Here is a 27807-nt window from a genome sequence, read left to right as displayed (position 1 = left end):
GAGCATCTCCATGAGTACCTCACTTAACAAGTTGATAATTTGACTCTCCATCCCAGGTTTTCAGTTGGGTTCCTGAGCCTAGGACAGAAGTCAGATCCTTGGGAGTACAGTATTATGGAAGTTAGGGAGGAAGGCATTGTGGTAGTTGTAGAATGGTGATGTAGAACTGGCATGGGAAGACCACAGGGTTGAAGATCTGTGCTACTTTGGAGGGCACAGGGGGCAGATACCTTACGTAGAGAATGTTTCTGTCATTTCCCACTTGGAGGGCAGCTCCTTTGCATGGGCCCAAGCTACATACTTGCTCTCTGGTTCTTGGTTCAGCAGATGGGTTATCTTCTTCAGGGTGATTCATTTGCTCTAACAGTCCTCACATGGGCATTGAGAAAGCCTCAGGAATGGAAACTAATTATTATGATAAGAACTGTCCTGGCTTCAATGAAGAAATGCTTTTTTTTTGAAAGAGAAAAAAAATGCTTTTGAGATGACTAGACAACTAACTATGTTGCCAGAAGCAGATAGAACAGGAGAGGACCTTGATATATCTTACTAGCACATTCTGTTCAACTAGTGGGACATAAGAAAGAAATCCCTCACCATGAAGTATTCTCTTTCAGCATTGAAAGATCTAGAGTATTTAGAGTTCATCATAGGATATGAGAACCCTGGAGATACCCCAACAACTTTATTTGGATGATTGGCCTTTAAAAACACTATATAGTAACATGGATAACAGTATAAGAAGGCAGATGGTTGGAAGTTCCCATTAGCAGAAAGTCTCACTGATTCCATGATCTAGACAGATGTTGCTGTTGAGGACCAGGGTGGTAGATAAAGTGTGCATATCCCTGATATAGCTTTAATATAGTGTGTTGTCAAGGGTAACGATAGTGTCCTGGGGGTATCTATACTTCAGAAAAATCTGAAGTGGCCTAATGAGCAGGTGGTATAGCAGGGAAGGTCTGACAAAGGACCCACCAAATACTCTTGCTCAGTCTATGAAGCAAGCTGCAGTGCTGAATGGCCCCAGGAAGTGCTGTGACAGTGTTGGGCCAGTTCTCCAGGGACAAGCTCTTCTGTATTTCCCTCTGTTCCCCATGGCATCTTAACATTCTAGGTTTTCTGGAAGCTCCATATCTCTCAGAAATGTTTCTGTCTGTGACTTGTGAGCATGGCTGTGAGGAGCTGTGCATGTTGGAAACCTTTGGAATGTGTTTCTCGAAGTATGGTCCATTGCTAGGGTAATGATGCAACCTGGTTTTCCTAGGACAGACCTAGTTTTACTGTCTTATCCCAAAGTAATTTTTTCAACTGACATTTAACTTCCCCAAAGTGGCCTTGGTTTTGATGGTAAATTATATAGTCTCTTATTTTTTGTGTACCAGTGTATGGGCTTCAGATACTATATCCCGGTCTACAGAAATCCCTCACCATGAAGTATTCTCTTTCAGCTTTAAAAGATCTAGGGTATTTAGAGTTCATCATAGGATATGAGGACCCTGGAGATGCTCCAACTATTTTACTCATTGAACTTTGAACATAGGCATTTCAACCATAGAAAAGAGGAGAAGGCTCATGACTCTAGTGGTTCACCAATGTCCACGACTCTCACTTCTCCCAGTCTCAAGATGGCTGTCTCCTTGCATGGGAACAGCACATGTGTCTTTGGCCCTGCTGAGAGCCCCAGGAAGTGATTGAGCACATTCTAGCTGGCTGGAGAAGAGGTGCAATCTCCTACACTGCCATTCTTCACTTATGTGAAAAGAAAAACTGAATCCACAAGGCTCTGCACACCTTGCAGTTGCATGAAGTTGAAACATGTTTAGTGATGCATGGCGATGGGTTACCTGAGGACAAGGTGAACAGAGGTGACCAGGCCTAAAATTATGTGGGAGGCAAAGCTCCATTCTCACCCCTGTGCCAATAATAACTGGGAAAGTGCAACTGTGCTTCAGTCTGTTACAAACTTGAGGGCTAGGACTGTCCCCTGGGAATCGGGAACTGATAAGAATGATTGATTTTCCAATCCTGACAAAGGAAGACTGAAATCCTACTTCCTCATTCTGGGCACTTGGACTGAGGAAGGCATCAGGGCAAAACTCGAATCTTTAAAAGCTGAAAGGGGCCCAAGGGTCAGTGTTGTAAAATGAAAGAGGAAATTCAAGAGTTTAGATCTATGCAGCTGGTCTACTTGGAGCAACAACCCATAGGAGCTAAGAGACAGCACCCAGTGATGAGACAGTAGGCTGGGAGCTGGGAACGTCAAAGAAGAGTGTCATACTTGCTGTGACATTTGGATTTGTGGAAGGTAGTGCATTCATTTTATGAAGGATCATAATAATAATAAAAAAAACTTGTCAGAATATGTACCATTACTTTTCTTTTAACCCATTCATCCACTGAAGGGCATCTAGTTTGGCTCCACAGTTTAGCTATTGTGAATTGTGCTGCTATAAACATCAGTGTGGCTGTGTCCCTATAGTATGCTGTTTTTAAGTCTTTTGGGTATAAACCAAGGAGATGGATAACTGGGTCAAATGGTGGTTCCATTCCCAGTTTTCCTATATACACAATGGAATTTTACTCAGCAATAAAAGAGAATAAAACCATGGCATTTGCAGGTAAATGGATGAAGTTGGAGAAGATAATGCTAAGTGAAGTTAGCCAATCCCCAAAAAACAAATGCCAAATGTTTTCTCTGATATAAGGAGGCTGACTCATAGTGGGGTAGGAAGGGGGAACATGGGAGGAATAGATGAATTCCACATAGGGAAGAGGGGTGGGAGGGAAAGGGAGGGGGCAGGGGATTAGCAAGGATGATGGAATGTGAGAGACATCATCATCCAAAGGACACGTATGAAGACACAAATTGGTGTCAACATACTTTATACACAACCAGAGATATGAAAAATTGTGCTGTATACATGTAATAAGAATTGTAATGCATTCCACTGTTATTTATTTTTTAAAAAAATCAATAAAAAATCTACAACATTTCTCCCAAATTATCATTATTAAACATTTATTATTATTCTAAATTAATGGAATTTTTCAATAAATATGATTATACTAAAAAAAGAATATGTGCTATTACAAAATTAGAAGATATAGAAAAAGAAGGAACTAAAAGATGAGTCTGGGGTATATAATTTCAAAATCAATCTTTCAGCACCTATAGATTCTTCCTCTTGCTCCTGTGCCCACAAATCAGGGTCTTTTGCAAGATTTTGTTCTGGAACTCGCTTTTTCTCTTTTTATCACAACACACCAAATCAAGAGCTTCCTAGCATTTGACTTATATCCCTTTATTTAATCCTCCTCTCAGTGAAAGACGTGTGTTTTATTATCCTTGGGTTTATACATGAGGCAACTGAAGCTGAAAAGTTCACCCAGGTTAAAAAGAGGTCTCTATTTAAGCAGGTTTGCTTGACTCTGACATTTGGACTCTCGTGACATGTGTCTTCACCTGATCACTTAGTAGCTGCCTATATCCCGGTATCTGGATAGATTGTAAGTTATTAAACTGATCCCCTATTTTTGGACACTGAATTTAGTCATTACTTAAATGATAAGTAATATCATGATGGACATCCATTATATAAGCCTAATTCCTGAGTAAAAGTAAAAAGATTTGAAAGATTAAAGTCAAAGAAATCAATGTGTTTTAAATAATCTTGTATACATATTAATTTCTTTCAAGACATGTCTGAATCAACTCTTACCCACAATGCCAGTACATGAAAATGAGTATTTAAAAATATTTTCATGATGAGGAACTATTTTTTTTTATTAATTTTTTCCAGTTTAGTGAGTGACAAACATTTATAGTATTTTATTAATGTAAATTACAATTAACATTTCATTATCTTCTTAGTGACTTTTTAAATTTTATAAGTTATATATTTGGGAACAACCAATTTTCTTTTTCTTTTAGACGAATTTATAAGATTCATTATCACAAAAAGAATACAACCTCTTTGTAATATTAATGTTGACTATTTTATCAGTTTGCAAATACATTTTTTGTGGCATTTTTATTGTAAAGTTTACCACATAAAAAGTGCATAGGAGCTTTTACTATATTATTACTGTCATCTATTTATATAATATATTATTACTAGATAGCTATATTGTATATTATATAGATATTATCTATATTGTATCTATTATATAGATAAAAATAAGAGGTGATTATGTTTACTAGATATCTATCTTATATATTACAGACATCACATATTATATAATATAAATGATTATAGATAGATATGATACATGATGGATCTCTAGTAATAATGTAATGAACTCTCGTGAAATTACCATCAAATCATGAAGAAACCCATTGCCAAATCAGAAAGCCCCTTGTGAACCCCTTATCATAATCTCATCCCATGCTTCCTAGAGATAACCTCTAATCCAGTTTTATTTGTCTAATTTTTACTGTTACCATGTGTATCAACCCAGAAAGAGTACTCTCTGCTTATCAACTTTATTTGAGTTTGATGTCATGCATATTCCTTAGGTTTTCTTAGTCCACTTTTACTTCTATACCAAATTTCCTAATGCTGGGTAATACATAAAGAAGTTTATTTAGCTCACAGTTTGGGATATGGGAAATCATGGTGCCTGCATTTTCTTAGCTCTGGTGAGAGCCTTTTGGCTATATCATAATATGGCAGATAGCATGATAGTGGGGCACATGCAAGAGAGATCACATGACAAGACAGGAAGCAAGAGGGATTCAGGAGCCAGGCTGTTTTTATAACAACCTACTCTCTCAAGGACTAATTCTATTTGAGAGTTCAGCATTAATCCCTTCTAAAGGTGAAGCTAACATGACACAATTACTTTCCACTAGCTCCCACCTATTTCAGGTTCCACCACCTCAACATCACCACACTGAAAACAAAATTTTCAGCACATGAACTTTGAGCACTACACTCAAAACACATCCAAACTATAGCATCTTGCTTGTTTGGTTTATGATAGTATGAATCATCTATTTTGTTGCATAGAGTTGTAGGGTTTCCATACTTACTACTATGTAGTATTCCATTGTATGACCACACTCCAATTTATTTATTACTTGTACTTGACAGATGTTTGAGTGGTTTCTTATTGGAGCTATTAGAAAAAAAAAAATGCTACCAATGTAAAGCTCTAGCATGTATGCAAATGCTAGGACATGGAGAAGCATTTTCAACTTGGCTAAATAATGCCAAATGCTTTTTAAAATTTGTTTTGGGTAGATGTTCAGTCTTCACAATTTTTATTCATAGGTATGTTTAAATCCTTACAAATGGCATCTTTTGTTTATACTGTTACATTTTTCTACTTGGTAACTAATTTTCATATATATGCTTAAGCCCACCCACATTGTAAATTACCTTTTATTTCCTCCCAATCCTCCCAGAGTCTATTGAAATAATTTGTGATTTTTAAATTCAGATGATTATTAAATTTTAACATAATTATATTTCTAGGAGTCATTTTAACAATTGCATTAAAGTTTCATAAAAATCTCACCAAGAAATATTTAGTTATTAGTTATATATTCTGTGTTCAAGTTTTTGTTTTATTCCTAACTGAAGTAGAATATTCTAATTTAATTTTTTTAAAGGAGATTTAGAATGTGTTCTGAATCTTCACATGGCACAGAGAAAAACATCTGTTATACCTTCACAGCTTTTAATATTTTGAAACACATATTTTTCTCTTAGAGCTCTGTAGATATGCATTATGAATGTGAATGTGTAAATATTCAGCATGATCTCTAACACTGAGTTATAGAGAAGATACACATTTATTTTCTATACAGAAAGCAATTTTCTATTTAGGTCCTTGATAAATTTTTTTTCCTTTTAATATTCTCAAAATTTAGGTGATGATTTAGGTTAGGTCTTTTATTATGATTCTTCTTGACCTTTCTATATTAAAAGACTCAATTTTTAAAGTCAGATAAATTGTCTTCTGTTATTGTTTTCATTCTCGCTTCTTCTTTGACCTCTTCTTGCTACTGGAGTTTTATTGTATGGATCTCATGGGATTTTCCTGCATATCTCCTCTCTATCTCTCTGCACCTCATCAGATTTAGCTTTCCTAAGTTTACTGTGAATTTTATGAGAATTTCTTGAGTATTCTCACATTTTAACAACCAAGTCATCTGTTCATTCTCAATTCCTTGAAATAATGGGATTTTCATGTTAAAACAATATTTTCTGAACATAAGCATGCCCCCTTTCATATTGCAATGTGGTTTCAAGCCCTGCTGAGAACACAAATGAGACATTGTCCAAGATTTTGTTCCCATTTCTTTCAGGAAATCAGTTTCATAGGGAGAAGCACATTGATGCCTTAAGCAATTTCTTTTTTGCAAATTAGGGAACACTGTATCATGTCCAGCAATTTTTCTCTGCTTGGGTGGTGGTAGGGAGTAGCGATTTATTCCTACACTTATCCAGTACTGCTTTGGTCTCTGTTGAATTCTTTTAGCCTTGGACAAAAAGGAAGGGAAAAGTTCTATTGCCTGTGATTTTTTTTTGGACAGGCCAGAAACCCAGGTGTGCGTGGTGAGTCGAGGGACAGCAATGCCTAGAAGCAGCCAAAGAAGGGGAGGGGGGAGGTGTCAGGGAGGTAGAAGATCCATGGTTGTTTTCCCTGAGGAAACTGTGTCCTTACCAGCACTGTCCATGGTCCTGCCCAAGTGTTACTGGACAGCTGTCCACGTCCTGTAAGCTGTGAGAAGGCACTGGCCACAGTCCCCCTCTGTGACATCTACAGCATCCAGTGAACAGAAATCTGCTTGCTGGAGACTGCTCCAATCTCAGCTGCTGAACTCAGCTTGGTGGAATCCCTGGGGCCAGCCTCTCCCCTACTGTTTCCCTAGGGAGACTCTGGCCTCAGGTGTAATACACAAAAATCATCTTCCCTGCCCTCAGAACCTCTTGCCTACTCTACACTTTATAGAATTTCCTCCACTGTTCCAATAGGTGGGTATCAACTTTCCATATAGTCTACTTCTGTTACAGAATGTGTTTCAACTACAATTACATTGCAATGAGCTTTAGGAAGAAAATGGAAAGAGAAAGAGATTAAGCGAGAGAACATGAGCTGTTTTGCACTGTGTCTCACCTTCCTGTTCTTTCTTCACACATCTACCTTCCTGGGTAAGTATAATTAGAGAACATTTCCAGAATACCACTACTGGAGGAGGTAAATAGTTGGCTTTTCACATGGCAAGTTGGCAAGTATGGTACTGTCATCAAAGCTCAGATTGCCCCAAGTCAAGTTTTTGTCTAAAATAATTGGCTACTTTCTTCATCTTTGTATAGCACAATCCTGAAGTGTCAAGTGTCTTCAAGGCAGGCTTCAGATCTGCTCCATGGGGAGTATGTAGTGATAACCACTGAGGACAAAACTACCCTAGTTTGATATGCTTGTGAATTGGATGTCAGCTCTCAGGAGGACTGAAGGTCAGGACTGGCTTGGAGTGGATCGTTATTATCTTAGGAGCTTGAGATAAGTGTGCTATGGGTTAGGTCCAAAGAATTCTATGAACAAGTTGAGATCTCTTCTGAAGATTGACTAATGTCTTGGGACAGGCTGGGCAAATCTTGCTTCACAAAAACAGGTCTCTCTCCTCTCCCTTAAGCATTCTGTTGGAAGTTGGTCTTATGTCATTAGCTTCAGGAATCATCCAGATGGAGCAAATACCCTACTATTGCTTTCTGGAGTCTTTCTAAGAGCCATATTTACTTATTAGTTTATTATTTCATGGATTATCTATTACTTATCTTCTATGTGCCAAATGCAGCCTTGGTATTGGTACTACAAGAAAGAATAAAACACGTAGCATGTGTAAGTTACACTCAGTCAAGTTTAAATCCTGCTGCATCAAATATACAAGGATCACTAAGCATTTAGCTGCCTGCTCATTTATTCACATCATTCTTGTGCATATATGCGTACACACACACACACACACACACACACACAGATTTAGGAGTGATGGTAATAAGAATTGAGGAAATAAGTCCCCACACCCTGATGAGAGATGTGGTTGAGCCAGACTCTCCTCAGTCTTGGGTATATACTACAAGTGTGATATATCACTATAGCCTACCTCACCTCTGCTTTCTCATTTATTAAGATAAAAATAAAACTCTTCTCAGGATAGTTGTGATGGGTAGATAAGATGATGAAGATGAAGATGCTGAGTTCAGTGTGATGCATAGTAGACATGCAATAAAAATGGGTTAATTAAGGGGGCTGGGGTTGTGGCTCAGTGGTAGAGCTCTTGCCTAGAATGTGTGAGGCCCTGGGTTCAATCCTCAGCACCACATAAAAAAATAAATAAATAAAATAAAGGTATAATAAATATATTTAAAAAATGGGGTAATCAAGGCTGGAGTTGCAACTCAGAGATATAGTGCTTATCTAGCATTTGTAAAGTCCTGGGTTTAATTCCCAATACTGCTATTAAAAACAAGTGTTATTTCCTTTCTTAGTTTTATGGATTATGCATAAGTTTGAGGAATGACCAATAACTAACTACCTTTTCATAATAATGCTTAAGTTTATCCTGTTTAACCTACTTTCAGTACCAGTCCACTGAAATGTCACCTGAACCTAACAGACACTCTACCTACAACCCTCCCTCCCCATACTGACCATGTCCCAACACCATTCTTAAATCTATTGCAGAATATAGTTGGGGACTAAATGCCCCCTAGTGGTTATGTGAAGCAAAATTACAGTCAGATGCTTCTACTGGCTTGAAAAAGCAGTTGAATTTAAAATTTTTCAATGACTAAGGTGTTCTCAACCAGTTACATGGTTGCTGACTCATGACTGATTGCCTTTCAACCTCAAGTTAATTAATTCACACAACGATGTCAGCTCTCTGCAGACTCAGAGAATTGCAAGCTGGGATTGATAGAGATGAATTGCAGGGTTCCCTTGGTAAGGCTTGTGCTGCCACAGGACTGATACCTGGGATTTTGCGTTATGAACCATTCTTCCAGAAACAGAAGGATGCCCATGAGTGTGGGCAAACTCTACAAGCTTGGAATCTATCTGGTCCAAGGAAGGTTTTTAATAAACATCTGTTAGATGGTTGATGACAAGTAAAAGACTACTTTAAGGATCACAGAAAAGGTCATTTAAAATGACAATTACCTCAAGAATAAAGGACATTTAGTTACTTTGGTTGAATCTGGATGTGCCAGGCATATCTGGAATGGAAGACATGATTTAAGCATATCCAAGGATTAATCATTGGATGACCCTCCACCCCATACTGACTAATGATTCTTTTCAGTAAAGTCCTGGAAAATGGGAGATAAAAAAACCTAATATCTTTAACAACTATAGAGTAAATGTAAACCAAATGATGTGAGCGAATCACATTAATCCAGCAACTCACTTACTTAGCTTATAATGTATATTAAGTGGCAATAAATGTTGATTGACTGTCATGGGCCATGCCTCCTTTGAGATGCTTTCCATGTGGCTTACTTAGAACCTAACCGATAAAGTATCACTGTCCTCCATCTCACAGGAAAGGAAATGAAGCTCACAGAAGTTACCCCCTTGGTTACCTGGCTCATAAATGGTTCAGCTGGGATCTGAACACAGCTGTGCTTGACTGACCCAGACATGCCCTACTCTCTACAGTGGATTTCTGACCACATTTGGAGTCAGGGACTGTGAAGTTGCCTCATTTACTCTGCTTTCAATTTTTATGTGTGGAACAAATCTTCATCTTCCTTCCGATCCAAAATTTGAACTGGGTTTCCGAGGCTGGGTTAGAGTCACAACTATATCTCTGAGGACTGAGCATAAGCTCAATGCCAATTACATATTTTCAACACCAGAGCAATACACAGCTTTCACGTAAGAGTAATCATAAATGTCACAAAAGATACAGCTACATCATCCATCCTGAGGTCACAAAGCTTTCTTACCCCTCACATTTCATGGTTTGTTTTATGAATGCTGTTATTTGTGTGGAGTTGAAGATGAATATCTCAAGCACAGGAAGGAGCAAATATCTATTACTTTACAAGACAGGAAATGAAGTCTTAGAGAAAAGATTCACTGATTCAGCCTCAGTTCTCAAGGAATGCAACAAAGAAACTGGACTGTCTTGTTATTGAGACTTGTGTGGCTTGTGGCATTCACAATACCTGATCTCCGATCAAAGCCTCATTAATTTGCTTAGGTGGGTTGGTAATATCAGAAACCAAGATCTGAAATCTCTAATTCCACTGGGCATGAGTCACAGTGTAACCCAGAAATGCAGACACCTATGAGCATATAATTTAAAGTAACACAGGTAGAAAGAGATGGCAAAGCTTTGAATTTCTGGAAATGCTTAATTAGACTTGAAGAGTGAGACACATTATGGGGAAATGAGGGCTCCTGAGCAGGTACTGAACAACCAAGAACCTCTCACTCAGATTTATTCCAACTTTTCTCTTCCTCTACACTATCTCCCTTAGAAGCACTACCAGCAGATTTAAAAAAAAAAAAAAAAAAAGGAACAGTGTAAATCCCAAGGAAGACAAAGGTAGGGTTGTGCTTGCTCAGAAGGGCCCACCTTTCTTCCTCCAAATAGCCATCTCTTGATGGTATCTTTTTGGAAAATCTGCCTTTTCCTCAGAAACAAAATCTGGTTTCCTTCCAGCAGTCCAGCTGGGAAGACAGCCTTGCACATACAGCTGAAATATTGTCATACTATATTCATCTTCTCTAGCTGTTGTACCAAGAGCTACGGGGATGCTATCTTGGATTATCCATGGTAGTCTTTTTACTTAATATTTGGCTGAGAAAACAAAAAAATAATAAAACATTATAAGCTACATATAAATGTGGAAGTTTTTGTTTTTTAACCTGTGGAAGGCATTTCATGTGACTTTTAACAGGGATCTAGAACAGGAATGGAGGTTGTTCCCTGTGTGATTTCTGGACCTATCGAGGGGCTGGCAAGTCAAGAGCGTAGGAAGCCTCCTACATGGAAAATAGAGAACTGCATAGGATGGGAAATGAGGCTGGGACTATGACATTATGAATAGTTGTGGACTGAGAGTCATCAATGAACTGTCAGGTAATGTGGAACACAAGGAGGCATTTGACCTGAGGGGAGGGCCCTGGCTTGTACTCCTTGTGGTCAAAGTGGTAGAAGTGGGAAGCTCTCTTAGAAATCATGGATCTGTGGATGTGATTCTATTGGTTTCTACTCTGTATGAAGTTTGATAATCATTTTTTTTTGAGATTACTAGCAAAGTTCTACATACTTGGGATTATAAGAAGGCTAAGATCAGAGCTCATAGAATGATGGTAAAAGCAGGTATGTAAACAAAAATGTTCAGTGGTAACTTTCCTTGTGGAAATGTTGTAGAATCCTAAATAAGGAACATGTAGTAGAAGTTGGAGAGGAGCTATTTGTAGTTGGACAGGAAATATATCCTAAAGAAATTGATATGTGAGCTGAATCTGAAAAAAATAAGTAGAAGTAGCTAAGTGAAGAAGATGTCTGGAAATATAAGTTAAGGCAGAGGATGAAAACTACAGGTTAGTGAGGGTGGACAGTGGCCATCCAGGCCTGCTGGGAGCAGTCACAGAGTGAGAAAGGTTTATAATGAGAAACTGGAGCTGGGTCCTGAAAACCAGCTCTTGCAGAAATGGAGAAAGGTCAACTCTGGATCATTGTCCTAAGTTAGAACAAAGTGCTACCAAAAGATTCTTGTCCTTCTGGGATCCTCAATTGTCTCAATTACCTGAGCTGCCTTTTCCCATCTTTGGGAAAATGATGTCACCATCATCACAGGTGAAAGCATATGACATTTGCTCCTTTAGATAGGGACTAGATAAGAAAGTGACTCAGTAGACTCTGGATTACTGTCTCATATGTATTTCCCACTTTAGCATCCACATCCGGGACATTCTACTCTGACAAGGAAGGATTACTCAATGGTCTGGAGTATTTCATCGTCCCCACCACGGGTCACATGTATTTGCAGATCATACATTTTTAGTGATTTCCCACTGCCTAATCGTTCTCTTGAGAGTCAGGGCCTTGAAGTGTGGAACTGTGTTGGTAGTACGATCTGACTTCACCAGATAGAAATGCCACAAATGTACTCTACACTAACCTCAATGTGAAAAATCTTCTTGCAATTTTTTTCTTTGATCACATGAGGACTTCAACATTAACACAAATAGGGTGTATTAGAAACCTAGACAATTATATTCTGAGACTCTATTTGAATCCCCATAGCACATCTGACCACAGATCCTCTGAAAACCCACTTGGCTTCAAGTCTATAGAACAGTTAATATCTGTTGAATAAACAAATGAAGTATTTGTAGTACCAAGAATTGGAATTAACATTTAAATCGTTGTTTAAGCTTTAGACTCTTGAAAACAAAACAACACAACTAACATTTGGGTAAATTAGGTCCAGATTTTTATAATTTGGTAGGAAAAGTACTGTCATCTCTTTACTGAATCCTCCCCCCACATCAAGTCCTTTATAAAAATGGTACAGTGTTTGCATATAACCTCTCCCATCCTCCCGTGTGATTTACCTCATGTCTATATTACTTATAATACCTAATACAATGTAAATTTTATGTAAAAGTTGTCATACTATATTCTAATGACAAGAAAAAAGTTAATTTACATCTTTGGTACAGATTTTTTTTTTTTTAGAGGGGGGGGAGAGAGAGAGAGAGAGAGAATTTTAATATTTATTTTTTAGTTCTTGGCGGACACAACATCTTTGTTTGTATGTGGTGCTGAGGATCGAACCCCGGCTGCACGCATGCCAGGTGAGCGTGCTACCGCTTGAGCCACATCCCCAGCCCCTGGTACAGATATTTTTAAAATTTATTTTTTCTTGTTCATTTGGTAGAATGCAAGGATGTAGAACCCATGAATATAGAGAGCCAACTATAACTACTATGTAATAAAAATATCAAAACAATATTTTGCCTGATGATTCATATAGTTAAAAAATAGGCCTGTGGGAGTTTATTTATTATTAATATACAGGTATAAATATCTGAGGAATCTTCTCCCCAAGGATCTACTCAGCTCAGACCCTCATATTTCCTGTTGTATTAGATTGTCTTTGCTATGACAAAATACCTGAAAAAATAACTTAGAGAAGGAAAGGTTTACTTTGGTTCATGGTCTCAGAGAAGACCACAATCAGCTAAGTTCTTTGCTTGTGGCCCTGCTGTGGGGAAGGAAGGACATCATGATGGAGGGTGCAACAGAGCAATGCTGCTCACCTCATGGCATCCAGGAAGAAGAGTATGGGGAGGAAGAAGCCAGGAACAAGAGATACCTACCCTTCATGGGCATATACATGTCCAAATTATGAAATCAGATTTTTAATCACTTCCCATGAACCCCACTCTAAACATTGCTGCATTGGGGACCAAGCCTTCAACTTATAAGCCTTTGTGGGACATTCTAGGTCCAAAACAGTCAGTCCAGGAGGCTCAAAAAATCCTTTGCATTTTTATCTCAATCTAGGCCAAAAATTCTTAAAAGGCACTAAATGCCTTGGAAAGGGAGTAGAATTTATTCTTAGCCCAAAGAATTTCTTGCCTTTGCATGAATTGCTATGTGTTATCAAGTATCATAGTCTTCAATAATGGATAAAGGAAGAAACCTGCATCTGAGCACGCACAATAGTCCTTTTCATTTTGTGCTAAGTTATGATACTTTGGTTCAATATCTGTATGTGAAAGGAATTCTCAGTGTTGTCAGGAGATCTCTTTCCTGGTTCAAGGCCTATTTGAATCAGGGCTCCAGCCCACCAGAAGAGTTCTAGCTTCTTCAAGAAACTCAGAATCCTTTAGACCCTGAGTGCCCTTAAACAAACAAACAAACAAACAAACCTTATTTTGTGGTGCTGAGGTGAACAGAGGGCCTCCTGCATGCTAAGCAAGTACTCACCACTGAGCCTCCCAGCCACCTTCTTTACCATCTTATGCCCCAGAACTCTCCCAAAGAGTAAGGGTTTATTTACATTAAGCAAAGGCCTTTTTAAAAAAATACAAATGGCCCTATAAAGCTGGAGAGATGTGTGTTCTGGGAAGAGACATTTGAGGGATGGAATTAGTGTTACTCAGAATTGTTTTTACACTAATATTTGAAATTGTCTTATTGAGAATAAAATATTGGATAAAATGAAAGAGTGGGTGGGGAAAGTGGGAAGAAAAAGATGTATAAAACAGACAGCAAGGTCCAAAGCAAAGGCCATCCGAGGAGGCTAGGAAGGGGGCGCTCTTGAGAGGGCAGGAAACCTTCATCTGGGTTCTTGGGAAACACGTCAAAAACAAGAGCATGAGTTACAGGTCACAGTGTGACCCAGAAATGCAGACACCTATGAGCATGCTTATTACTTATTCCTCTCCAGCCACTTACTATTATCTTGTCTATAGGAAAACTGTCTCTTTCCAAAAATGGAACTCATGGGGAGGAATCCCAGGAAGTTTCTGCTTTATTAGCCTTTAGTGATAGATGAATAATTTGGGTAAGTGGAGTGTCTGGGAGACTGGTCTTTGAGGGGAAGAATGTCAGCCCTCCCGAACTACCACCCACTCTGAGCTTGGAGGACTTCCACAGGATCTCAGTGAGTAAGGCTCCTCCATGACCACCCTTCCCTTCTGTCCCCTAAAACTGTATCTTGTGCAGGACACATGGCAGGTCCCACTTGACCATCCAGGCAGGGAAGTCCCCATCCTTCTGCACTCACGGCAGACCAACCCTGAGGGTCCCACAATAGAAAACTGGAGGAGGGGCCCAGAGGCCATGTCTCAGGTCACACTTTTCTTGGTTGTTTTCAACTCTGCTTTTGGGAGGAGAATAAAGAAACAATCAAAACTCATTGAAATAGTGACCTAATGCTTTGGGTCATTTTTGAACTTAAAGTTTTAAAAGTACTTTAATATTTTTTTATAAAGTGACATCACTGAATGACACTGTTATTTTTTTTTGGAATGAGGAGAAAATTTAAGGTCCTTTTCTTTGTAAAGAGGGAAAGACTTTCTTGGTTACTCAAAAGCATATAATCCAAACTGAATCAATATTTAAAAGTATCTATTCAGTTCTTTCGTAATCTAGATAATAGCAGGATGGAAAAAAAATGGACAGAGCCAGCTTCTGCCCTGCCCAACGGTGGAATAACTGGAATATTTGCCTGACTCTTGGTGGTTCCTTGGCTTCAGTACTCTTCACATCTCTGTTGCACCTGATATTAGTATCAGTTAGGAAAGTGTTCAGCTCAGAATGAGAGAAAGTCCACTTAATACAAATAAGTTTTAATTTCTCTCAGACAACCAGAAATTGGAAGGCAGATTGCTTCTGGCATTCATCACTGAGACTGCTGTGCTTTTTCTCTTGTCACAGAAAGGCTGCTGCAGCTCTGTGCACTGCATTCAAGGCAGAAGAAAGGGGGAAGGTAAAAATGCCAGCTGTGTCTTTTTTCCTTTATCAGCAAGGGAAAGACTTTTCAGAAATCTCAGAGGCCTCCAATAAAGTTTCTGAAAATGTGCCTCATTTAAATGCAAAGTATTCAGATGGAAAAGTGAGAAGAGGGTTAAGGCTAACTGCTGCGTCCACTAAAACAGGTTTCAGCAGCCTGTTCCTTTTCCTCCTCGAGAGTTATCCAGTGGCTCTTCCCAGAAGCCCCATTGTATATTCCAACATTTGGCAGCAACATCATAGTCTTCACCAGCACTAAATATAGGTGAATGACTACATATATTACTCAAGGTAAAAGTTGATGTCTATTTGTAAAGTAAGATAAAGAGGACCCATGGGTCCTGAATTCATGGACCTGGATTCTTTGTCAGTTCATGCCCAGAACAATGCCAAGTCAAAGAGAGGATCTGTTCACTCTTCAAGATTCTGTGAGGCTGTACTCTGCACCAGGTGCATGCAGGTGTTCAGGCTGGACACACTGCAGAGAAGTTAGGTGAAGGTCCAAGAAACACGGTTTCCAAAAACTATGAGATAGATAAGGCATACCTAGATATATAATATGATGCCACGTACATGTTAAAAGGAAAAATAAACCAGCCTGGGGGACAAGGAGTGATGATGGGCATGTTGATATTTGGTTGGGTGGGTCAAAGATCTTTGAGGAGGTGACCAATGCCCAAGTGAAATGAGACATTCGTCACTGTTCATTTTGAAACGCTTGCTGCTTTCGGTTCATTCATCTTTCATTTGGTCCCATCAACTTCTACACCTCCTTTCAAGTCCTCCTGAGACTTAAGCTGTGCTTCTACTATGATGTCACTTAGAGATTTACATAATGAATTTAATATTCAGCAAAGTATGTTTCATCCAAAGTCATAAATTCTATGTATCAATTTTTAAATTAAGGTATAGTTTGTTCAAAAGCAAATTCACTCTTAATGCATATATATATATATATATATCTCCTATATTAGGTATATGCATTAAGTGTGTGTGTGTGTGTGTGTGTGTGTGTGTGTATGTGTATACTCTTTTTTTTTTTTTTTTTGGTGCTGGGGATTGAACATGCTAGGGAAGCATTCCACAACTGAGCTACATTCCCAATCCTTTTTATTTTTTGAAACAGGTTCACCCTATGTTGCCCAGGCTTGTCTCACACTAATGATTCTCCTGCCTCAGTCCCCCAAATCTTGGGATTACAGGCATGCTCCACAATGTCCATCCCAGTTCTGTATTTTCAACTCATACAAAAATTAATCAAAATAAAGAACAACTCCATCATCCAAGAAAATTTCCACATGCCCTTTTGTGGCCAACATCTCTCCCCTTACCCAGCCCCTGGCAACCACTGAGTTGTTTTCTGTTGTTGGAGTTTTGCCTTTTTAAGAACATTATATAAATGAACTAATTAGAGAAAGAAACACTTGAAGGCTGTCTCTTTTTAACACATTTGAAATTCATCCATGTTGTGTGTATCTGTAAGCTTATTTTTCATTGCTCTGTAACATTCCATTGAGTGGATATGCCACCATTTATTCATTTACCATCCCAGGGATGTTTGTTTTTTCCCTTAGTGTTCAGTGATTTCACATGAAGCCATTATAAGTACCCTTTTAAAAGATTTTGTATAGGTATGTTTTATTTTCTCTGGGCAAATACCTAGAAACAGGATATTTGCATTGTATGGAAAAAATGTACATTTAACTATAAGAAAATGGAAAGAATTTTGTCAAAATATCTTCACCAGTTTGCCTTGCCATCAGCAATACATGCTGGTTCTAATTGCTCTACATCCTTGCCTGTACTTAGTATGGTCAGTACATTTTAATTTCAACCATTGTAATGAATGTCTGGTGCTATTTCAGTTTGGTTTTTATTTTGCATTTCTCTAATGACTAATGTAAAATCTCTTTCATGTGCTTATTTGCCATTGTGTATGCCTACCTATAATTCAAATCTTTTGGTGTTCTTTTTCATTGGCTAGTTTGTTTTCTTCTTTGTATTAACTTTAAATATTTTCTGTGTATTCTGGATATACATCCTATATTAGGTATATGATTTATTAATAGTTTCTCGAGAAAGTTTCAGGTATGAGGCTTGCCCTTTTATTCACTTAATAGAAGCTTTAAAAAAACAAACATCTTTAATTTTAATGAAGTCCAATTTATTAAAAATTTCCTTTAAGGATTGTACTTTTAGTGTTGGATGGAAGAAATTTTTCCTAATCCAAGGTTACAAAGAATTTATGTTATATTTTCTTCTAAATATTTTATATTAGCGATTACATGTAGGCTTATCATCCACTTGGAATTAAATTTTCTAGGGTGTCTGATGTGGGGTGAGCCTTACTTTTTACATGCAGCCATACATCATTCCAGCATCATTTTCTTCTTTTCCTCAGCTAAGTTTCTTTTTTACCCTCGTCAAAAATCAATATAGATGTGTGTGGGCCTATTTTTGTTCCATTGATCTGGACGTTTACCTTTAATATCACACTGTAGCTTTCTATTCAATCTGTAAACCAGGTCAAGCAGCTTCTCCAACTTCATTCTTTTTCAGAATTATTATGGTTTCCGTTTTCCTTTTTCTTTCCATATAAACTTTAGAATCAGTTTATCAATTTTAACCTCCACTCCATTTTCCTCCTCTGCTTCTCCCAACCTTCTATGTCCCCCAAACCCCACATATGACCAGAGATGACCTCCCGTTGCTTCTTCCTTCCCAGGCTCAGACAGTCCTTGTCTGATTGAGCTCCAAGTGCCTCACACTGAATCATCCTAATTGACTTTCCTTCTCCAGTGTCCCCTCCCTGTAATTCAGATTCATCCTGATTTATCTCTCTAAAATTACAGTTTTGAACTGTAACTTTTTTTTCTTCTAACACAAAGTGAAAGATTTCTTCTTGCCCAGAAAAAAAAAAATCTTATTATTTAGTCTGATGGTCCAGTAGGTTCATTTTAGCTCTTTAACTCTTCTAAGTAAACCCCCAACTTCCATCTGCTTGTCTGCTAATTTTTGTCTGCTTGTCTGCTTGTCTGCTAGAGCTGCTAATTTTTTTTTTTTTACAAATTCTTTGCCATTTATTGAGACCCTCCGTGAGTTCCACTTCCACCTCTTTACTCCTTTCGTTGAATTGATATTTCCCCTTTATATGGATAACTTAAGCAACTATTGACAGCAAGTTGGCTACCCCCATTAGACAGCTACCCGAGGGCAATGAATTTGTTTTGCCCATTTCAGAACCTCAGTGCTTAATGTACTTGTCAAGCCAATCTTTATTTCTCAACTTAGTAGGGTAAAGGGGTATTTGTCATAATGAGAAGGGAAAAATATAGTTTGAAAGATTGCATTACTATGTCTTGATTTATTCTGAGATTTAATATTTATTTTAAAATTTAAATTAGAGTGAGAAATATTTATGTTTCTCCATAGGTGTTAAAATTTAAAATTATGAAAATCTTTTTAATAATATTTATTGAATTACTGCCTTGTTTACCAGCTCCTTGAGACAGTGATTAATCCTCTGCTTCCCTACCAAGTATGGGTCCAATCCAGAAAAAGCAGCTATAGCTCTCTGTTCATGGGACAGCACATCTGCTTGAACTGTCCAGAGGCAGCTGGCAGGAATTAGATGTTATTGCCTGAAATTTTAGAGAGATGGCTGAGTTCATGTGCTCCACTGAAACAGATCCTTGTGTCTTCAGATGGTCTTTCTGTCCTATGTACCCTGCAGGAGCTCTCTGTGGCTACGCTTTTATAATCATGCATCTAAACACATATATGGAGAGTGAAGTTTTGAAGGTTAATGTTGTACCCTTGCTCAATACCTGCTTCGTGTCTCAGGGCTCACAGGTGGATGATCTCAAGGCCTAGGAAGGAGAACATGGCAGCATGGGAAAGGGCATGCAGGGGCCTTGGATGCTGCATATTCAGATCTGAAAGGCCAATCTATATATCCCTGCCAACATGACTTGCTATGATGTCAGGATTCCTCCCAGATCTTGGCACTTTTAAAATTCACACTAAATGACTGGTGAATAAAAATTAAGACACCATCACCCATTCCATTCACACAAACTTACTGAGACTAAAAATAAAACTTGTTGCTGGATGCAGTGGCACATGCCTAGAATCCCAGACTCAGGAAGCAGAGGCAAGAGGATTGAAAGTTTAAAGCCAGTCTTAGAAACTTAGTGAGGCATGAAGCACCAAGCAACTTAGCAAGACCCTGTATCAAAATAAAAAAATAAAAGATTTGGTGATTGGCTTAATGGTTAAGTACCCCTGGGTTCAATCCCTAGTTCTAAACCACCATCACCATCATCATCATCATCATCATCTTATATGAATTGTTTCTTGAGACACTCTTTCATTCAACAAAATATTTATTGACCATTTATTTGTTTTGTATTAGGCACTAATCTAGGGACAGTAGGTCCTAGAGATATCCCTAGTTGACTGACATTCAGTGCATGCATACATTCATGTGTCTGCACATAGGTTAACATGCATATCTAGAGACAAGCCATTTTTCACAGGGATTCCAAGTGCTTTGAGGGCACAAGAATATTGACAAAGCTGAATATTAACCAAAGCTGAAAGCTTCATAGAGGAGGGACTCACTAAGCCTGGAGTGGTATCACAAGAATGAGGAGACATTTCAGTGTCTGCTTTGTTCATTTGGAGGTATTTTCATATATTTTACTTTTATACATTTATCGAAAAATTTGCATTTCTTATTGCTTATTTAATTTTTAACTTTATATATTGCATGCTTCTTTGTAACCCATAATAATTTTTTAAAACTGCTGCAGTTAAAAAAAAAAAAAGAATGAGGCGAGGGAAAAGCCTGTGCAGAAAGGTAAACAGAACATCTTTTCTTGGACTGTGGTGAGGCATTCAGCGTAAAGTGGCACAGGGTGTGAGAAGAGAAGAAGGTAGGGCATCAAATGCCAAAGGCCAGGAGGCCAAGTGGAATATTTGGAGTTTCATCTTGCAGAAGATGAGGAACAAGCAAAGCCGTAAAGCAGTGCCTTTTGTCTCCCATACTGGGGACATTTCCTGTGCTCCTCAGGTAGCTACTCCTTACCCATGGAATCAAGTCAAAATCATGTGTCATTTGAAGCCATAGCCAACAACAAAAGGTTGGTCATCTCGCCTGGAAACCGCTTATTCTAGGAGGCAAGTTGGCCTGTTTGCAACTATGATGTGAGAAAAAATAAACTTCTGGTGTGTTAAACTGAAGAGGTTCAAGGTTTCTGTTTTTACTGTTTCACAGTCGAATCTATCCTAAAATCAGCTTAGAAACCTGTTTTATTTTTTTCTTTTTTAAATATTACCTATTTTTAGGGCATTCACTCCTTCACAATTTTGACTTCTCAGTCTTTATTTTCATATTTAGTTTAAAAATGCTACTTAACCCCCTCCGCATATACACACAGCTGATGGGAGTTTCGGATATAATAATGTGCAATCACACTGTACAGTCCTGACAAGAGTCAGGGCTTCATCATTTTTAGGAAACCATTAATATTGCCTAAGTGGGAAAACATATCCCTGATTATTCTTTATAGCTTCATCATGACCTTGGGTGATTTTGCTATCTTGTGGCCTGGAAAATCTTATAACCACTGCAGAAGCCCATCCGTTCTTTCTCTGGATAGGACATAATTTTCCATCTTTGCAAATAACCTTTCATGTATGGGCCATTAACTTGCCTAGATAAAAGTTAGGCATAAAAGCAGGATGATAAAATAAGAAATGGAATCTTCTCTAAATATCTACATCTTATTCTATCGTTTTTGGTGGTCTAATTAAAAAAAGAAAGAAAAAGAGAAAGAACACCTTAATTCACCATCATTGTCTGAGGACCAAATGCATAGTAAAGCTGTCCTCAAGTGTTTTGACATGCAGTGATGTCTCCCAGCAATTCCAGAAGCTTCTTTCTTGTAATTGAAGTTCTTCTTGTCTCAGTAAGTAGTCTTGAGAAAAGACTGAAATGACTATTTCCTGGTAATATAATAGCTAATATTAAACCACACTCCAGGCCAGTTACTATTCTTGAAGGCATTACAAGCATTTTGTCACTTAACTTTTCTCAGAAAGACATTCAATTAGAAGCTTATTAGTTAGATGAGGAAACCAAGGCACAAGGAGCAGAGAGCCGTCCAAAATCACACAGCTAGGTAGTGGTCTCCAGTGGGTGAATGCATCTACTAGCTCCAGAGTCTCCCTGAAATGATGGAGAAAATTCAAGAACCTGAATTTCCCTGGTAATGACTAAGTTATCTTTTTCTGCAATCAGGCAGATTGAGTGGCTCAGAGAGAGATTAACTTAAGAAAAACAAAGTGACATTTTTCATCCACTCAAGTGCATAGCTTGAAACATTCTTGCCCACTGTATAAAGAGGAATTTACTTCAAGGATGACAGGGTGACATTTTGAAGCATGAATGGATGTGCTTCTTCTCACTTCCTTGATAAAACCTTCTCTAGCCTGAGGGCTCTAACCGTTGCCCTCAAGGTAGACCCTTTACTACTTTAATGCAAACAGAAATAAGTAAGAATTGGGCTTTCAAGTGCACGAAGCAGAATTCCATAAAGAACTTGAAGGGAAGTGGCATTTTTCCATTGTGAGGGGATAAGTCTCATGAGCCTTCAGAGAATGGAGCCTGGAAGAGTTAGTCTGGAGGGACACAGATGGAGAAGGGAGGCTGAGGGAGATGGAAGAAGGGGTGAAGGCAAAAATCTGGTGTAGGATCCAGGAGAAAGTGGGAAACTTGGACACTGATGAGAGGACATTGTATTGCCTCCCTCCAAAAGGTTAGCATAAGAAGAGAAAGGAAGAGACAGTGCCTGCTAGGTTTAGGAAGCACAGGATGAAAAGAAGGCTGAGGATCACTCACTGTGTAGAAACCAGAGAATGACTCCAAGATGGCACTGGCCATGAGGATGCGGGAGTAGTACCATTAGGTGTCTGTGTCAGGGGAGAGGCGACCAGAATCAAAGCTACCTTGTTTTCTGAAGTCCAGAGCTGTTAGGAGAACTGTCTAATTTTCCATTCCCAGCAAGGATGTGGAAATTTAGCCAGGAGTGAGAGGGGGAAAGGGGGATTCAAGAACCTTGGATCTAGGGAATTAAGAAAAAAGGAAGCTGTCCCAGAAAGCAATTTGAAATTGACCTGGGCCACATAGGATCTCAGACACAGCTTCAGAACAAAGATGGCCACTTTTGAGAAAGAGATCTGATTCTTCATTTCAGTTGATGCCAAATTTACCCAAATAGAGATGATATCTTCCACCCCCACCACTCCCAACCATAGACAGGGATTCATCCCAGAACCACTGCCCTTGGTGTTAGATATCTTCAGTAAGCCAGAGAATGTGAAAACTTTTGTAGGCTGGAAAATGATTGTGTTTACTCTGAATTAACTAAGATTTGTGTTTCTTGCCATCTGTCCTGTACATTAATAATACAGAGAAAAACTCAGTCAAAGAAGCTTCCCTTTCTCATACTCCAATATAAATAGCTTTGGGAAACTGCATGCCATCCTTGTCCAGCCCATCAATAACATCTGCACATTTTTGTCATGGAGTGAAGGTGGACACACTGCATGGTAGCGCTCACTCAGGGTGGATGATTGGAGAGTGAAGTGCTAGTTCTGCGTAGCTGAAATAAGCAGGAAAGAATCAGACTTTTAACAAAAGTGATTTTAATAAAAATCACTCGACTGAGCAAAACTCGTAGGAATTCCTTTAGGAACAGCATGGTACTCAACTGTAAATATTCAAGCAAACATAATGAGTAAAACCAGGTGGAAAAAAATAAAAAATGCATGACATAAATGCAAATTGTGGGAACTACATTAGAAGTTCAGGAAGTTAAGTCTCCTGGATTCCAGGAAAGACATCATGGACTCTCCTGGGTTCCATGGCAGGAGGGGAGACCAGCAAACCTTAGAGAGGTATGATGGGTGAAGAGGGGGAGTTTAGGGAAGCAGGCAGAAGGGCAAAGAGGGGACAAAATGACAGTCACAGGTGAAAATGCTGGTACACAGTGGGTAGAACAAGGTCTTAGGAATGCATTGTCAACCTCAATGTAATGGAAACAAGTATTCTATACTTAAGCTTCTTAAACTGAGCTTTTTCTAAAGCATAGTGTGAGATAATTGGGATATAGTTGAGCTAAAATTTTCTTTTATTATATTAATGGAGGAAGGGTATGTTGCAAAAATTAACAGTAAGACAGCATAGCAGGGAGGGTGTACAAACATGGGAACACACTGTGTCCAATCACCCCCAAGCATTTAGAAGCAACAATTTACATACAAACAATAGTTAGACTAATTGCATATCCTTTGTAACTATCCATTAAAGGAAGTTCAATGAAAGATCATCATTAGGTAGTATTTAGCAGTCTTGGTTCATGTTTTTCTTCTCACCTAGAAGTAATAAGACTGAGTTTCATTTGCATTTTGCTACAATTTAGGTAATTTACAAATTCAGATAGGTCTCCCACCCAGTTAATTTTAATTGAGTTTCTCATCACCATGAATCAGAGATTCAGAAAACATTGCTAGCAAATTCACTAGCAAAATTAAAGATTTTTTTGTGTGAAGAAGTTCATCTTGTCTTCAATTTGGACAGCCTCATGTACTTTTAGATGAGCTGGGTTCCATCCTCCTTGAAAACTTCTAGTAGTTTCTCAAAGCCCTTGTAATTGCTTAATGCTGGTGGCTGGGAAATGAGGAGGTAAATTGGATAGGACTTGAAGGTAGAAGAGGTCAGCAGCTGTGAAGGAGACAATGACTCAGTTAAGAGCCCTGTGACTGTGAACCCATAGTCACAAGGGGTGAATCGTACAGTGCCATTGTAGAGAACATGGCGGTAAACTCACCCCAACCTCCTGTCTGATCTCCTAGAAACTTGAATTTGGGATGGAGATGGGAGGAAGAAGGCTCTAGCTTATGAAGCATGATCCAGAGACATATAGACAGGGATGTCTTATCTCCTATCAAGAGAATTTTAGGGTGAGAAAGGAGGAACTAGGTGCTAGGTAGAATCTATGATAGCAGCCTTACTATCCACATCCCTGGGTTCTGAGACTAGATAAGGCTGTGTTGTGGTGGGAAGCGACTCCTGAGGGCTGTACTCGGTTCTGGGGCCAGCCTGCCCTGCCACAGTAAATTTAGTAGTCCACTGGGATCTATAACTTACTGGTCCTATTGACTTTGAAGTGGGAACAGGGATGAGTTGAATGTGGTTGAAGAGACAGGGAGAGAGTCCTTGGTGAGTAAAGCAGTTAGACACCATGCAGGACTATATGTTTCCCCTGATTTTTATCATGGAGAAAGCAAGCTTTCTGTTGCCCATACTGGCAAAATGTTGGCAGTGGACAGAAAAAGAACACCACACTTTGCTTACGCAGTAAATGTTTACTGAACATGTCTAGCATGGTCCTGGATCCCAGAGAGTATATGAAATCAATGCAAGGTAGTTCTTTCATTCATGATGCTCCGTGACTGTTAACACATCCACTCAGCCGGGATAGAAACACCAGTTTAAGACAGATTCAGACCATAACCTGCTGGGATGAGTCAAGGAGGGCTTCATGGAGGAAGCAGCCCTCACTGAACCTTAAAGAAGGAGTATAATTAACATAGAATGGAAGGTAGTTTCAATGGAAATTCACAGTGGTTTATGGGAATTACATGAGATCTCCACAGAGGTCAGACAGCAAAATTCTGGGCACCAAGAAAATCCACAGCAAGTGAAACTAATCACTCCTGCTGTAGCTATTATTTCTGCTACTTTCATGGCTATCACCATGTCTATTTTTGTGCTATTTTCACTGATTTTTGTGCAGGTGACAGGAATTAAAGGGACATAGGAACGGGGCACAGTTTTGACATTCTTCTCAAGTCTGTGGGACAAAAGGAATCACAGTAACCAGGAGCAGGCAGCAGAACGATTTCTGTGTCAAGAGTGTATCAAAACTGCTTTTGCTCAGACACACCAAAATATTTAAGCTAGGCTCCCATAGATGCCACCCCTGATTTCTGTGTCCCTAAAGCTCAGTGCTCTAGAGGATGAATACATCTCTCAAAAATGAAGCAGAACAGTCCAAGCTCCCGCCTAGACATAATTCCTCTCTCTGCTTCTTTCTTTAAGTGTTTTGGCCACAGATGTGTTAGCAGGAATGAAATGCAGGAGATGTATTCTCTTTAGTGCCTGCAGATGATGATGCTGGGACCAAGTGGGAACACCAGCAGCAAGTGAGTGGGATTTGTTCTTACATTCAAAACATCTTCTCACAGGCTACATTAAAAAATGTTAAATAAGATTTGCGCTGAGAGCGATTATTGCCCAAGTTTCAGAACAACTCCCTTATTGCTGATTATTATCCTTTTCACAAAGGCCAGCCTCTTCATTCTGTTTGTTGTCATGTTCTCTAAATATCAAAGCCTTCAGAGACGGTGTCACTAGTGGAGTCGGGAGCTTCCTGGGTGTACCACGCCTGCCAAGATAGAATATCTGTGTGTGGAGGCTGATTTCATAAAAGGGATTATTCAGTCAATAGTTAAGTGGTAACAAACTCCAATTTCACTTTCTGTGCTGCGGGAGTTGAGCAGCTGGGCTGTGTATGTGAATGCATTCGGATGTGACTCCATGGGACTGGATCCCCTGCAGCCAGTGTAAGTGATTTGTTCAGGATCTGCACTGCCACAGGGTCTCTTTTCCCATGAATAGGAAGCTGACTCCTTGGACAGTTCCCCACTGAAAGTTTTATTCTGAGTATTCACAAAGAAGTGAAATTCTAGTAGAGAGAAGGTTGTTATAGTAATTCTACCTCTTTTTGTAAAAGTCAGATCATTTCAAGAACACCCAGAGGATTAAAAACAACATTACTGACAACAAAGTAACAATAAGAATTTTCCTTGAGGCATTTTTCTTTCTAGTGTAAAGGACCAGTTTGAGACCTGTGAGTTATTGCAAGGACTAAACATAACGTCAGGCAGGCAGCACGTAAAATAACCCACAAGCCAGCATTCAGACATAAGAGGCAGGAAACTTTTGTTTTCTAGGGACATGATTTCTCTCTGTCCACAAGATTTTTTTTTCCAAAGGAGAGAACAGTATTATCTTAATGGTGATCTTTTCCTCAATGTGAGCCTTGGATACTCTGAAGGTGAAAGGCATCAAATTGATTCTTTCATGTGTCTGGGTAGCAACTTGTTGCAAACAGGGACACCACCAACTAGAGTCCAAGAATCTATTTCTCATGCATGTTCAAGGAGAAGGATCAACAAAGGCAGTGTAATCCTCCTATCTCACTAGGCATGATTTTTCTAGTGGCACCCATTTCTGCCCTGGGGAATATGGGCTTTCTGCACCTCTAATGCTCCTAGCAAAAAGACTCATAGCTCTGACAGTGAGCACACATATACTAGAAATGTCTATTTTTGACAATTTCACTATTTCTACTAGAAGCAGACATCTCAAGCACTGCTATAGAATTAGTTAAAAGTGCTTTCACCTAATGAAAACAGGAAAGTAAAAAAATCTTCCACTTACAAACGTTACTTACGATTCACAAGTTTTCATCAGCAGAAGAAAATACACCAGTATACATTAAAAACAATCAATAATTCAGATCTTGGAACACTATGAAAATCATTGTTTAAAACTATCATTTCTTTTACTCCTTTTAGAAAAGAAATAAACAATGGCCATTCACAGTACTGGCTAATACTTTCACTGCCCTCCTAAGTTCCACCTGTCCCATAATTTAAAGTCAACATTCAGCATGGAATCTGGAACACTTACCTTAAAGGAGGAGTAGACAGAGCCCCACTCCTCTCCCTCGGCCACTTCAGTGAAAGTCACCGTTTCAGTGCAAGCCACTCGGGATGAATCCAGTGTTGTTGGCACGGTCTGGGTGGAATTGGAACTGCCCTCTGTGAGGTTGGCTGGCATGGCTCAGGAGGGGTTGAGGCTTGCTGTCCCTGTCCCTGCAGCCAGGCAAGAGGGTCTAGCTTGCCCCCTGAGAACTGGGCAGCAGCTGCAGCCTGGCACTTCCTCTGATTTCCAAGGCTTTTGGCTGGAGCTCGGCTGAGCAGAGGCACAGAGCCCTCCCTGAGCCCACCTCACTGAAGAGCTCTGCCTGACGACAGGGAGGATCCACGTGCTGCTCTCTCCTCAGCAGCTACAATCCAGGAGCCAGCACAGCCCTTGTCACCCCACAGTCCCACACAGGGCCAGGGCCTCGCCCTGAGGGAAGGGGCGAGCCTCCCACAGCCATGGACATGGT

The 27807-nt window shown here is 39.2% G+C and overlaps 1 protein-coding gene across 2 annotated transcripts in view; it reads right to left on the bottom strand.

The window, feature by feature from the left end:
- Positions 1–27473, bottom strand: part of Npsr1 (neuropeptide S receptor 1) — a 178734-nt gene extending 151261 nt beyond the window's left edge. For both annotated transcript variants that reach the window (XM_027939686.3, XM_071608428.1), the window contains exon 1: positions 27324–27473. In XM_027939686.3, coding sequence (XP_027795487.1) covers positions 27324–27473 — 150 coding nt within the window. The remainder of the gene's footprint in view (positions 1–27323) is intronic.
- Between the last annotated feature and the right edge of the window lie 334 nt (positions 27474–27807).

The sequence above is a fragment of the Marmota flaviventris genome, chromosome 1 (assembly GCF_047511675.1).
Source record: "Marmota flaviventris isolate mMarFla1 chromosome 1, mMarFla1.hap1, whole genome shotgun sequence".
NCBI lineage: Eukaryota > Metazoa > Chordata > Mammalia > Rodentia > Sciuridae > Marmota > Marmota flaviventris.
The sequence above is the reverse complement of the archived record's forward strand: the minus strand, read 5'-3'. Positions and strand labels throughout refer to the sequence as shown.